Consider the following 13,426-nt stretch of genomic DNA (forward strand, 5'->3'; position numbering starts at 1 on the left):
TATTCATTTTTATTTTAGTACAAGAAGTTAAAACTAAATGAAAATAAGAAATGGTGCCTTGAAATAGTTTTTTTTATTTATTTATGGTTTTAGTTATGTATTAGAACAGTGTTACAATGTAAACATAACCCTCCACAACATACACAAAAAATATGTATATACATTAACAAAACAAAAACATATTATATTAAAAAAAGTAAAAAAACTAATAATTATTATTATTATTTAAAAATGGCATGCATTAACAATTTCAAATTGTATTATCAACAAATGAACACTGAATAAAATTTAAAATTTCTACACAAAACACGAACATCTTAAAAAAACACACATTTCAGCGACTGCTGACGAAATATTGACGCATGTACCTCTCGTTTCTATTGGGTTTATAGTGATAAGCGAAAGCGAATTCAGAGGATTAAAAAACACTTGGCAACCCGAATGACGTCATTACGTCTACGTGCGCAGCGACACGTTCAAGACGAACAAATGACTTGTAAAAAACACATGCACACGCGCCATTAAATAATGGTATATGCCTATAATACAATAGTAAAGACACATTAAATGTTACTTAGTGTACAGTAAAACGTGTCTTTTAACTGTATTATTATAGTATAACTGACTGTAAATGTAGCATAGTGTATTAAACTAAACGAGAAACCAGGAAAGAGAATTTTAGACTTTATTTACTGCAGCAAAATCATGATTATCCACCTTCAAAGTAATAAGACAAGGTGCAAGTTGAAAAAAACAAACAAACAAAGTTATAAACCTCTCACCTTACAAACATATGGTTATATAGTATGAATAAACAGGTATGGAATTCAATTTTATTTCAGATTTCAAACATTAACTTCACCAAAACCTGCCAGACGATGATCAGAGTACAAATATCGAATCAAAAACAAATAAAGGAATGAGAAGCCATTAAAACATTTGCCTTCACACAATGCTAAAGGACTCGATATGTGTGCTTATAGTGTTTGAGCAATACAACCGTTCAGCTTTTTGAGCTTTGGTTTGCTTGTACACCTCTGAAAGCAGAAATAAAAGATAAATCAGCAAATTACATCTGATTTATGTGTTCTCACTAATTACGATCTTAAGTTCTGTGCATGTTGGCACCTCACCGAATCCCTCTACTGCTAAACATCACATTTATGAAACATTCTTATAAGAAATCCTGATATTTCAGTCCAGTCAGATTGACGAAATAGTAGAAACGTCCTGCTGATTTCTTCATTTGAGCAGTGTCCTCCACACCAGAGGAGGCGCTGTCACGCTTTAGCTGTCGTCCTGCAGCATCTCCTCAATCTCACGGTCCCAGTTATCATCGCGACTTTCTGGGTCGACGACCACCTCGTACTCCTGAAGCTCCTGCTGCAGCTCCTTCTCCCAGTCGGCCGTCTCTTCTATCAGAGAACGAATGGGGAAAACAAGAGAAATATTAAAGACTTTTTCTTTTCAGGAACACACACTGCTCTAAGAAAAACAAAACATCATTAAAAAGTCTCATCGAAAAAGAAAAAGAAAAAAAAAATCATTATGCAAAAAGAAGAATCATTACTATTATAGCATTATCACCCTGGTATTATTTAAAAAGTGGTACGAAAATAAATAATGTTTATTGTGTGTAAACACCTACACCAAGATAAAAACATTTCAGCATTTTTTCATTTTTGTTTAGTTTAAGTTCAAATAAATAAAACTTAACACACAAAAAAATTCAAACTAAAAATTTAAATTTAAATTAATAAAAAATACAAAAATTCTATTAAATTTATATATTAAATTGAACAAAAACAGAAGATTTAAAATTAAAATCTAATTTAAAATATTAACAAAAAATATAAGAGTATATCAAAATAGCGACAGATAACAACAGCAATACTGAAGTGTTTTTCTTGGACAGCAGGATTTTGAAACAGAGTAATAGTCGTCAAACGCACCGTCTTTCTTATCCAGCACCAGCTGCTCCATCTCTTTCCTCAGATCCTCTTGGTTTATGTTGCAGGCGTCAAACGCGTCGCTCACAAACTCAGACACGCCGGGGCTGGTGGAGATGTCCTCCTCCTCCTGCTAGCACAGAGAACAGAGGTGCTTCATTTTTATTATATTTAGTTGTTTATTTAACAGGGATAATGCAGATGCTCTACATAAAGACTTCTAGCCAATGGCTAATTTGCAGCCCCAGTCCATGGTTAGACTTTTAAAGAGGTCATATGATGCGCTTTCAAGTTTTCCTTTCTCTTTGGAGTGTTACAAGCTGATAATGAATAGATAAGATCCCTGAAGTTGCAAAGACTAAAGTCTCAAACCCAAAGAGATATTCTTCATAAAAGTTAAGACTTGACCACGCCCCCCTAAAACGGCTCATTCAGACACGCCCCCACATGTCTACATCACGGTGTGGGAAGATTTGCAAAACACCGCCCAAATGTATACGCAATGAAATTTTGTAAGTATTTTGTCAGCATGTAAGTATGTTTTCACATTCAATGAATTTGCCACTGACGATTCAAACGCGAGCTGCGTAGAGTAGCTCAAATGCAGACGTGGTAATGTTTACGTAAAAAGACAGTAAAAGTCATTATAATCAGTAATTATGTCCCCACTGGATGCAACAAATACCTCGTTTATAATGGGTTTCATTGTTTTTGTCTCGTCACGCCGGGACATGCATCACGATACGGTGAGGGACGTAACATTTGTGTCACACACTTGAGGCATTCGGCCAATCACAACGCACTGGATAGCTGGCCAATCAGAGCACACCTCGTTTCTCAGAACGATGAGCTTTGTAAAAATCGATGCGTTTCAGAAAGGCGGAGCATAGAGGAGCAACAATAATGTACAGTATGTGGAAAATAATGTTTTTTTAACCTTAAACCAGATAAACACATTGCATTACACCAAATACACATAATTATGTTCTTTTAAGCAACGTCATACGACCCCTTTAAAATACAATTAAAAAATACATAAACATAACAAAAATCTAAGACTGTGTACAACCATCAGTTCACAAACCTGTTTTTGTTTGAACCATGTTTTGATATTTCTCAGAAAGATGTTCATTTTCAGTTTGCAGTGAAAATGTGGATTGAGCAAATTAGCTAATGCTTTAAGCTAATGCTTCAGTGTAATGGCTTGCCCTGTCAGGCGCTGTGACAGATGCGTGTTCGTTCTCAGCGCAAACACTTTCAGTTTACGGTCATATCCTTATCTGTAAATGTCACAAATTCACACGAGCATTTGGGCTTTTTTAAATCCGATTAATCGGAAAAATAATCGGCCAACTAATCGATTATCAAAATAATTGTTAGTTGCAGCCCTAAATTCAGGTTTGTTCTGATGGTTTTACAAAGCCTCTTTACATTCACATAGGATTTTAATTGAGAATTCAAAATAAGACCTAATAATTCATTCAATAATTCAAGACCTCATAATTGTAAAATGACTCATTTCTTTCCTTCTGATCGAGAAAGACATTGAAACCGTTTTTTGAAAAATTGAAAGTCAAGCAATTCTTTTGCAGCCTCTGTGAGACGCCTGGGAAGAGAATGCAGACGCTACCTCATTACTCTTAGCTTTAGCACTGATGGCCACAGGCGGCGTTTTCGGTCTGATGGTTTCTGTGAACAGGAAAATACATGTTTATTTCCTTTTCCAAGAGTCTAAACAATGACTTTACTATTTATGTCAAAATCTATCCACAGCCTTATGAATGGATATCCAACAATTTGTGATTTGAAATTAGTAAATATGGAGTAGATTTCGAATAAATCGCTTTAGCTTTTGGTGTAAATTTAATTTCCTTTATATTTCATTATATTGTATCAATGTTATAAGATTCTGTTATAGTTATTATTAATACATTCAATGAATTTTGATCTTTATCTTCATTTTTGTTGTTTTTTTGTCATTTTGTATAGCTTTTTTTTTTAATTAAATTTAAATTTTTACATTTCATTTTAGTTATTTTTAAAGTTAATTCATTTTGTTGCAGGGTTGTTATTATTATTGCTAACTAAAGCTAAACCATAAAAAAATAAAACATTTTCATGACAAACATGAATTGATATAAAATAAAAAAACTTTAAAGGTATTTTATTTTTATTTTATGTATTACTAAGGCAATATTTCTCATTTTCTTTTAGCATTACAGTAAGTAGTAAAATAACTAAAACAAAGTAAAAATATAGACATATTGGAATTTTTTTTTTATAAAAAACCCCAGAAAAAAACAACAAAATTAATAAAACATTAGCTAAAATTAGATTGAAAACAGAAAATATTAAAATAACATCTATTTCAAAATATTACCAAAAACAATATTAGTAATACTGACACTAAAACAAGTTTTGTTGTATTTTTGTCATTTTTATTAGTTTTTAAAAAAATGTCTACATAGTTTCTCATTTATATTAGATTTTTTTGTTTATTTTAGTACATTAATCTACATTAAATGAAAATGAGAGTATTTAAAGTAAGTTCAAGTTTATTTTATTTTATTTCAGTGAATGTTTACAGTATTTAATGTAATAAAAATGTTTTTTAGTGGTTTTAGCTATCTATAATAACCCTAAATCATGAAGTATTATGTTTTTACAGGAATTATATCTTCAGTATCACAACTCTTCATAAGTGTATGAACACCTGAGATGTTCTCGTTCAGCGGCGCCGCTGCGTTCTTCTCCTCTTCTCTCTTTTCTGCCGCCTGTTGTTGAGCCGCGAGAGCCGTGAGCTGAGCCGACTGCTTGATCAGAGACACGCGGTAGAAATAATTCCTCCAGAACACATCCTCCTTCACCCTGAAACACACGCATGCTTTACAGTCATAAATGCATTCAGTGTGAATTTGAAATGTATTTCCAAAAGAAAAACAATTAGAGCTTTATCAAAAAGCTGTAACATGTCTCTAGAACAGACATAAGGCAAAATAATCACTAGAGATGCACGATGTTGGATTTTTGCCGATATCTGATATTCCAATATTTTACAACTCATTTTGGCCGATACCGATATATTTTGGAAACAACACCAAGTCTCTCCTGTGCAGAAATTATAAGCAAAATATTTTTAATTTTGGTTAGTTTTTAACAAAAACTTATTTGTTAGAATTAAATAAAAAATAATGAAGGTTTTTTGACAGTACATGGAAGCTTTGAAAATAACTATAAATAAATTTTATATCGCTGCATTTTTTTCCCAGAAAGATTCAGTGTTAACCCTAACATTTTAAAATTTAACTTTTGTAGATGGTCTAATGCAAAGGTTGTAAGAAATTATGAATTATACATTAATGAATAAATCAGAATATATAAAATTATTTAATTTACAGGTGTTGTGTTTGTGATTTTTTTCAGATTTTTGTTTTATTTTATGACACCAATTATTGCTTTATTTGATCAGAAACACAGTCTAAATGTTATTTGTGTAGGCTATTTTACTTTTAATTTAATTAGAAGTAGGCCAACAGCGCCCCCTACAGATTAAAACTCCTTACCGAACGGGCGTTAGGACCCGGGGGAGGCTTTTACTGTTTACTCTATCAAACACCGACCGCGTCATTCTGTACATGCTTTCACAGATTAAATTCACAGTTTATATGCAGCGATCAAAACAGTGAATCTAATCATCATTCAGGCAAAACTTTGCTTCAAGAATGAGCCACACTGCTGACCTGATCTAATCACACCCTGAGCACATGAGAGTTAATGTATTCCTCTTATCAGCAAGACATATCGGTATAATTTTTCATATCGGGCCGATGCCGATATTTACATTTAAAGCCATTATCGGGCGATACCGATAATACCATGCAATCCTAATAATCACTAAGTAAAGGTGTAACAAAATGTCTCTAGAACAGACATATGCCAAAAAAAATTGTGATGGAGATGCCATGGTCACAGAGCTCTTTGTGGCGCTGCCTCAGGTGTTGAAATAGATTTGTTGTGTTACACCAGGTTCACACGTACTCCGTCTGCAGTGCGTATACAGTATTCTCTTTTATCAGAGTACAGTAATACAATCTTTCATAGACATTCACATTTAAACTCAATAAATATAACTTTGTTTTCTTACTGCCATCTAATATTGTCTTGTTTATCTAAAAGTGCACTTTTCCTTGTTTTAAACCTAGCCAAAAAGCCATGTGTTGACTGTGAAACAGTAGACTTTAATTATATGCATTTATGGTGTAATTACTACATTTCCGTGTCGATCCATGTTCATTTTTTACCGCGAACAATGCGCTGTAACTTTAATTCAGCGCATGCAGCACAGCGATCATGATTTTATGATGATTTCAATTAATCGCACGGCCCTAGCCCTAATTCAGACTCATCTGCTCTCATAGTCCAGGCATGAATAAACAGGGCATTAACGGAGTCGACTCTAACTGTTTGGGGACGAGGTCAAAGCGCATCCTGTTGAGCAGCTCGTCTTCCTGTAACATCACCAGAGCCACGGGGTACATCTGATCAAAGTCGAACTGGAAGTGCACTCCGGCCGGAGGGTCACGCAGGAAGTTCCTCTTGTCCTGAACGACAAAAAAAATAAAAAAATCAGTCATGCTGTTTTGGTTTAAAGTGATCTGAGGGTAAATTATTAAAATAATATTTCAATTAAAAAACACATATTTCAATTTTAGTGTACTAATCATTTAAATATGGACGCAAAGCTCACAGCGGATAAAGCGAGCATCTGCTGTTGAATGGTTTCCTCCTCGTTGTATCCGACCCAGGGCGGCACCGCGGCATCTGTGGACAAAAGATTGAGAAATACATAAATGTATAAAAAGATCTTTCTTTAAAATATCTGTACAAAGTCACAGATTCATGCATGTATGTCCATACCTGTTTTCCTTGCATTTTTCTCCTGGACGAATTTTTCTTGCTCCTTCTGAAAATCTCCCAAAATGGTCTGAAAGAGAATTGAGTCAGAGATGTGATAAGCTCATATTTATTGGACTGAATGAGTTATTATCCTTAAGTAAAACTAAAACTATAAATAAAAATAAATAAATAAATCCTTAAATTTCAGTTAAAGTTTATTTTATATCAATTATTTTATTTAATCTAGCAGCCAAGGCAATAATGAAGTTGTAGTGCTAAAAATACTAGAAGTAATAAATAAAAAATAATAAATATAGACATGTAAAAACAAACAGCCACAAAAACACACAACAAAAGTACTAAAACTTTAACTAAGATTAATGAGAGGATAGAAAAATAAAATCTAAATTTATACTGCTAAAACTAACAAACTATAAATTATAAAATACAAAAAAAAAATAGGATAGAAAAATAAAATCTAAATCTATATTGCGAAAACGAACAAACTATAAATTATAAAATAAAAAACAAATAAACTTTAAATAAAAGTATACAACTTATAAATAAATAAATTTAAATAAACGATAAATAAATAAACATAAATAAATTATAAATTAAAATTATGAATAAATAAATTAATAAAATGAAAAAATTAATAAAATGAAAAAAGCACAACAAAAATCACTAAAAACTAACTAAAATGAAAAAAAGATATATATATTTAAAATATTATTAAAAGTATACAGTCATTAAAAAACTAATAAAAGTGACAAAAAACACAAAAAATGACCAAAACTTACAAAATATTAACAAAAATATATAAAAGTAAATCAACGATACTAAAATAACACTGGCCAGGATTTAGTCCTTAATTTTCATCCAAACTTTGACTAAAATATGATGATAAACATTTTACATTTTTAAATTCAATGGCAATGACACAGTAAAATTAATATTCACTCTTAAATTTAACATGAAAAATCTAAGGTTGTATAATAAAGCTATACTCTTTTTTTTTTTTTTTTTTTTATAAATCACACAATAAAAATGAAACAGTTCATCATACAGTTTTTTAAAATTACATTTCTAAGAACATGTCATTAGTATTTCAAACAATACTGTTTTATTGCACCATCTTGGACAATTTATTAGTCCTGAAAATGAGCTAGAGAGACTCATCATTTGTCTCTGATGTACCTTGTCGATGATGCCGTCGATGTTGCTCTCCTCCACCGTTTTCTTGAGGGTTTGTGCCGTCTCCGCCACAGAATCTGAGATCTTCTTACTGGCGCTACTTGCAAAGTTCAGAATGAAGCCTGACAGAGAAGTGAGTGTAAAACACACATTAAACTCGGCATAAAACACATACATAAGACAGTTGCATTTCTACCAGCAAACATAATAAAACTCATGTTTACAATTCCTGAAAATAAAAAGCCCTCCTATCACATATGATGATATAAATATCATTTGACATTACATAAATATACGGAGATATTCTGCATCAGAAAATACACTACCAATGTTTTTAAAGAATTCTCTTCTGTTCACAAAGCCTGCATTTATTTGATCTAAAGTACAGCAAAAACAGAAATATTGTGATATATTTGTACTCTTTAACATTCTGTGTGAATGTTACGGGGGAAGTCGTGGCCTAATGGTTAGAGAGTCGGACTCGTAATCGAAAGGTTGCGGGTTCGAGTCCCCGACCGGCAGGGATTGTAGGTGGGGGGAGTGAAGCGCTCTCTCCTCCCTCAATACCACGACTGAGGTGCCCTTGAGCAAGACACCTAACCCCCAATTGCTCCCCGGGCGCTGCAGCATGGCTGCCCACTGCTCCGGGTGTGTGTTCACGGTGTGTGTGTGTGCATTTGTTCACTACTCACTGCTGTGTGTGTGCACTTGGATGGGTTAAACGCAGAGCACCAATTTCGAGTATGGGTCACCATACTTGACAATACGTCACGACTTTACTTTACTTTAATATCTGTTACACTGTAATTTATTCCTGTGATCTGCAGCTGTATTTTCAGCATCATTACTGCAGTCTTCAGAGTCACATGATCTTCAGAAATCATAATAATATACTGATTTACTGCTCAACAAAACATTTATTATTATTATTATTATGTTGAAAACAGCTGAGTATAATTTCTTCAGGTGTCTTTGATGAATATAAAGTTCAGACGAACAGCATTTATCTGAAACAGAAATCTTTTGTAACATTATAAATGCCTTTATCATCACTTTTGATCAATTTAAAGCATCCTTGATAAATTAATTTCTATAATGAAGCAGGATTCTCAAAAATGATAGAGTATTAAGTGATTTAGTGTATCAGGAAAAAACTAAAGATTAACTAAAATTAGCCTTAATGTAGATGGAAGGTTGATATCTGATCAGATAAAGGTAGCAAATCATTTTAATAGATTTTTTACTACGGTTGCAGAAAAATTGGTAAATGAGCTTCCAGCACAAATTGGCATATTTAATGATAAATTAGTTAAGGAGTATTATGCTAAATGCGGTATTTTGCCGGGAGGTTTTTTGTTTACTAAGCAGAGTAACGTTTTTAAGAAATTAATAAATCTTAAAAGTAGTAAAGCAACAGGGTTAGATAATATTACAGTGAAGTTTCTTAAAGGATTCAGCCAATTTTATTACTCCAATGGTAAGCCATATTATAAATCTTTCAATTTGTCATAAGGTTCCTGATCAGTTAAAACAAGCAAGAGTTATTCCCCTTTTTAAAAAAGGTAGTAGGTTTGAGTGTAATAATTATAGGCTGAGTGCTTTATCAAAAGTGATGGAAAAGATTATTTTTGAGCAGATTGAAGACTATCTTCTTAAACATAATATATTGTATGAGTTTAAATCTGGGTTTAGGAGAAAACACACTTTATAATTAACGGATTATATAAGAAAATAAATGGATAAAGGGAAATTAAGAGGGATGGTACTGTTAGATCTGCAAAAAGCGTTTGATACAGTATTCTGCTTTTAAAAGTTAAAGCGATGGGTTTTAGTAATATGGCCTGTAAATGGATTAAGCCTTACCTTGAAAATAGGTGTCAAATAGTAGATTTAAATGGGGTGTTTTCAGATTTTTCACATGGGGTTCAGCAAGGAAGTGTATTAGGTCCTTTAATTTTTTTAAATTATATATTAATGATTTAAAAATGGCCTGTTCAAATAAGCTTTTATTATATGCAGATGATGCAGCAATAATTGTCTCTCATGAGAGGAAGGACGATATTGAAAATGAATTAAGTAGAGAGATAGAAGGGGTCTTACCATAATAAATTGTCTTTACATTTGGGAAAAACTGAATTATATTATTTGGCTCGGCTGCTAAATTGAAAAAAATGCTTTAGATTAGAGGTAAAGGTTGCAGATCAAATTATTACACCTAAACGAGAAGTAAAATATTTGGGTTGTGTTTTCGTAATTTGACAGGAGAAAACATGGCTGCTTTAGCTCACTCAAAGATTTATAATCGAAAAAAAGCAAGACAAGCGGCTTTCTTAGAAACTGAAGCTCTAAAAATGTTGGATGGTGCATTAGTGCAGTCACACTTTGATTACGCTGCAGTTTTTTGGTATAGCGGTATGGTCAAAGAAATTAAAAATAAAAATGCAGACTGCTCAAAATAAGCTGTGTAGGGTTATTTTGAAAGTACTTCCACCGATGCATTTGCAAAATGAACATTATAGGAAAATTAGCTTTGTGGTGAGTTTCTGAACTTGATGTGGATTGCACTTCATTTATAATTTGTTCGTCCATTTTTTAAGATACCGAGGACCACAATGGAAAATTGATAATTTTATTTTTTGTGTATTTTATCCTCGACAGTTTTGAAATGTGCATGAACTAGTCTTTTTTTGTATTATGCTTCAAATATATCATGTATTATGCTTCAAATATATCATGTATTATGTATCAAATATATCATGTATTATGTATTATGCTTCAGATATATTGTATATCTGTTCAAATTTTGTCAAATAAAACAAACACACAAATAAAATCATGTGAAACTGAAGACTGGAGTCATGATGCTAAAAATGCATCTTTGATCACAGGAATAAATTACTTGTTAAAACATATTCAAATAGAAAGCAGTTAATTTAAATAGTAAAAACTATTTCACAGTATTTCTGCTTTTGTTGCATTTTGGATCAAATAAATGCAGGCTTGGTGAACACAAGAGACTTCAATCGCATTATGTAGTCATCATAACCTCACAAAACCAACTGTAGATTTACCCTGATATACTATATTATCAGCTCATATAATATGTGGCCCTGGAGCACTAAACCAGTCTTAAGTCTCTGGGGTATATCTGTAGCAATAGCCAACAATACATTGTATGGATCAAAATTATCCATTTTTCTTTTATGCCAAAAATCATTAGGATATTAAGTAAATATCATGTTCCATGAATATATTTAGTAAATTTCCAACCATAAATATATCTACACTTAAGTTTTGATTAATAATATGCATTGCTAAGAACTTCATTTGGACAACTTTCAAATACTGTCCTATCATAACAAACCATACATCAATGGAAAGCAGAAATTGCCCTCATGACAGGTTTTGTGGTCCAGGGTCACATCTAGTGCTTATATGATAATATAATGCGTCACCGCTGAGTCCTGTGGCCTGCTGTAGGATGTGTTGTGTTTCTTCGCTCTCTGTGTCGATGTTTTTCTCCTGTTTGTCCGTTTTCTCTTCATTCTCGGACTCTGCGCCCAGCCATGAGCTCCAGCCCTTAAACATGCTGCCGGTGCTCCGTCTGTCCGTGTCTCCGCGGTGAATTGAACGATCTCTGATCAGTTTACTCCATGATTCGGCCACATCAACAACAACAACAACAGCAGCAGCAGCAGAGCGCTTCCGGCGTCAAACACACAGCGGCGCTCCGCAGCGCCCCCTACCGCGCGGGAAGAACGGCACAGTTACACTAACGCTTCGCATCTGATTGGCGTTAGATGATGTGTTGATTGCTTTTAATATCGTACACTTTCAATTAAACGTTTTTCAATTAAGTGTTTGTAAAAGCTGTTTTTATGCAAGTTTTCGTTGGACTTACACCGTTCTGACCAGCAGGCGTCGCCGCTTCGAAACACTGAATCATTTCTCGAAGCAATCGGTTCAATTGATTCAAAGCTTCGAAACGATTCTGTGCGAATTTTTCAATGCCATTTCCCAAAAGTATGAGCCTCAATATATGTTATTGGATGTGCTTATAATAGTCACATTTCACCACTGTGTATGTGGGAATGCCCCTCTTGCATTTCAGTTTGATGAAGCATCTTGCACTCTTCATCTGATGGCGTAATATCAGGAAAACCAGGGCTTTGAATATGACAGGGCTCTTGTTTATGACAGAAACTGATCGCTGCATATTGGACAGACTCTATACTTGGCTGTATATTGTTATGGTTTAGTTTTGTTAGAAGAATGGCATGGTTTTGTGCTAATATTAGTCTGTTTCTTTCTTATTCCGAGGTCACCGTAGCCACCCGGATCCAGTCCGTATCCAGATCAGATGACCTCTACAGCCAGGACACCTAGATGAGCCCCAGAGACTGATCCCCAGTGAAGACCCCTGTCTCCAAGACGGCCATCGGGACAACCAGTCCTTTGCACAATCTGATTCTGCTTTAGCCTAGATTTAAACTGCTGATTTTGTCTGGCCAGAGGAGAATGACACTATTTCGACAAACTATTTCCCGTCTGAATACTGTAAAGCTGATATAAAGCCACCCAGCTTTATATCAAGCCGATGTAAAGCTGCTTTGACACAATTTGCATTGTTAAAAGCACTATACAAATAATAGCGACTTGACTCTACACCTGTTACCAATTCGGGACTGCATTTAAGGTATCTGGCCTTTGTTTGAAGAAGAGCTTTTGTCCTTATCCTGCAGTTGAGCTCCGAAGCTTCACTTTGTTAATTGCTTGTTTCTTTATTGTTGTTCATTTATTACCTTTATGATTTAAACCCCTGGACTTTAAATATTTTCTGATTTAATATAGCCTATTTTTGGACTTCAGAACCTTTTTGTTCTTGCTTCCTTGAGTCGGATGTAACAATTGGGGGCTCGTCCGGGATAGTTTCTTTGTTATAGTTTGGAAGGTCCAGCTTCTAGAGAAAAAAAAAGAAAAGAAAATTTGTATGTTTGTTATATTTGCGCTAGCACCTGTATAATGTGTAGGTGGAGTGTATTTGAACTTGGTATTCGATTCATCTGCGTGCTAGCATTGGCAAACAGCAGGCGTTTGGTTTGTTATTGGGGAATATGTGCAAGAGTTTTTCAGCGTCCTAAAAAACTGTGGATTATTGGTATCTTTGTGCTTTATTGTATGAGGAAGGGAGACTAAGTGGGAGCCAAAAATTAGACCACATTAGTGTTAAGATTTCTCAAAATGTAAAACTAAGTTTGGTCACAATTTATATTAGGTGTACTTATTTTGGTCATATTGTATTGCAAAAGACTTTTGCTGCTAGTGAGGTGGGATACGGGTAAGGTTAGGGGCAGGTTAGGTGGTATGGGTGTCTGTGATCACGTGCA

General features: G+C 33.8%; 1 protein-coding gene across 2 annotated transcripts; it reads right to left on the reverse strand.

The window, feature by feature from the left end:
• Window positions 1-671: 671 nt before the first annotated feature.
• On the reverse strand, window positions 672-11,776 carry LOC306860705 (synapse-associated protein 1-like). Of its 2 annotated transcripts, none has more exons than XM_079402538.1 (9): window positions 11,495-11,776; window positions 8,043-8,161; window positions 6,867-6,933; window positions 6,697-6,770; window positions 6,411-6,550; window positions 4,663-4,817; window positions 3,580-3,638; window positions 1,953-2,079; window positions 672-1,415 (listed from the first exon to the last, which is right to left on the reverse strand). In XM_079402538.1, the coding sequence occupies exons 1-9, from the start codon at window positions 11,625-11,627 to the stop codon at window positions 1,288-1,290; spliced, it is 1,002 nt and encodes a 333-aa protein (XP_079258664.1). In that variant the 5' UTR covers window positions 11,628-11,776; the 3' UTR covers window positions 672-1,287. The 2 variants fall into 2 exon arrangements, with proteins under 2 accessions (XP_079258664.1, XP_079258663.1); XM_079402537.1 differs by having other exon boundaries at window positions 1,953-2,082.
• Window positions 11,777-13,426: the final 1,650 nt, after the last annotated feature.

This window comes from Barbus barbus, assembly GCF_936440315.1.
Source record: "Barbus barbus genome assembly, chromosome: 41".
Lineage (NCBI taxonomy): Eukaryota > Metazoa > Chordata > Actinopteri > Cypriniformes > Cyprinidae > Barbus > Barbus barbus.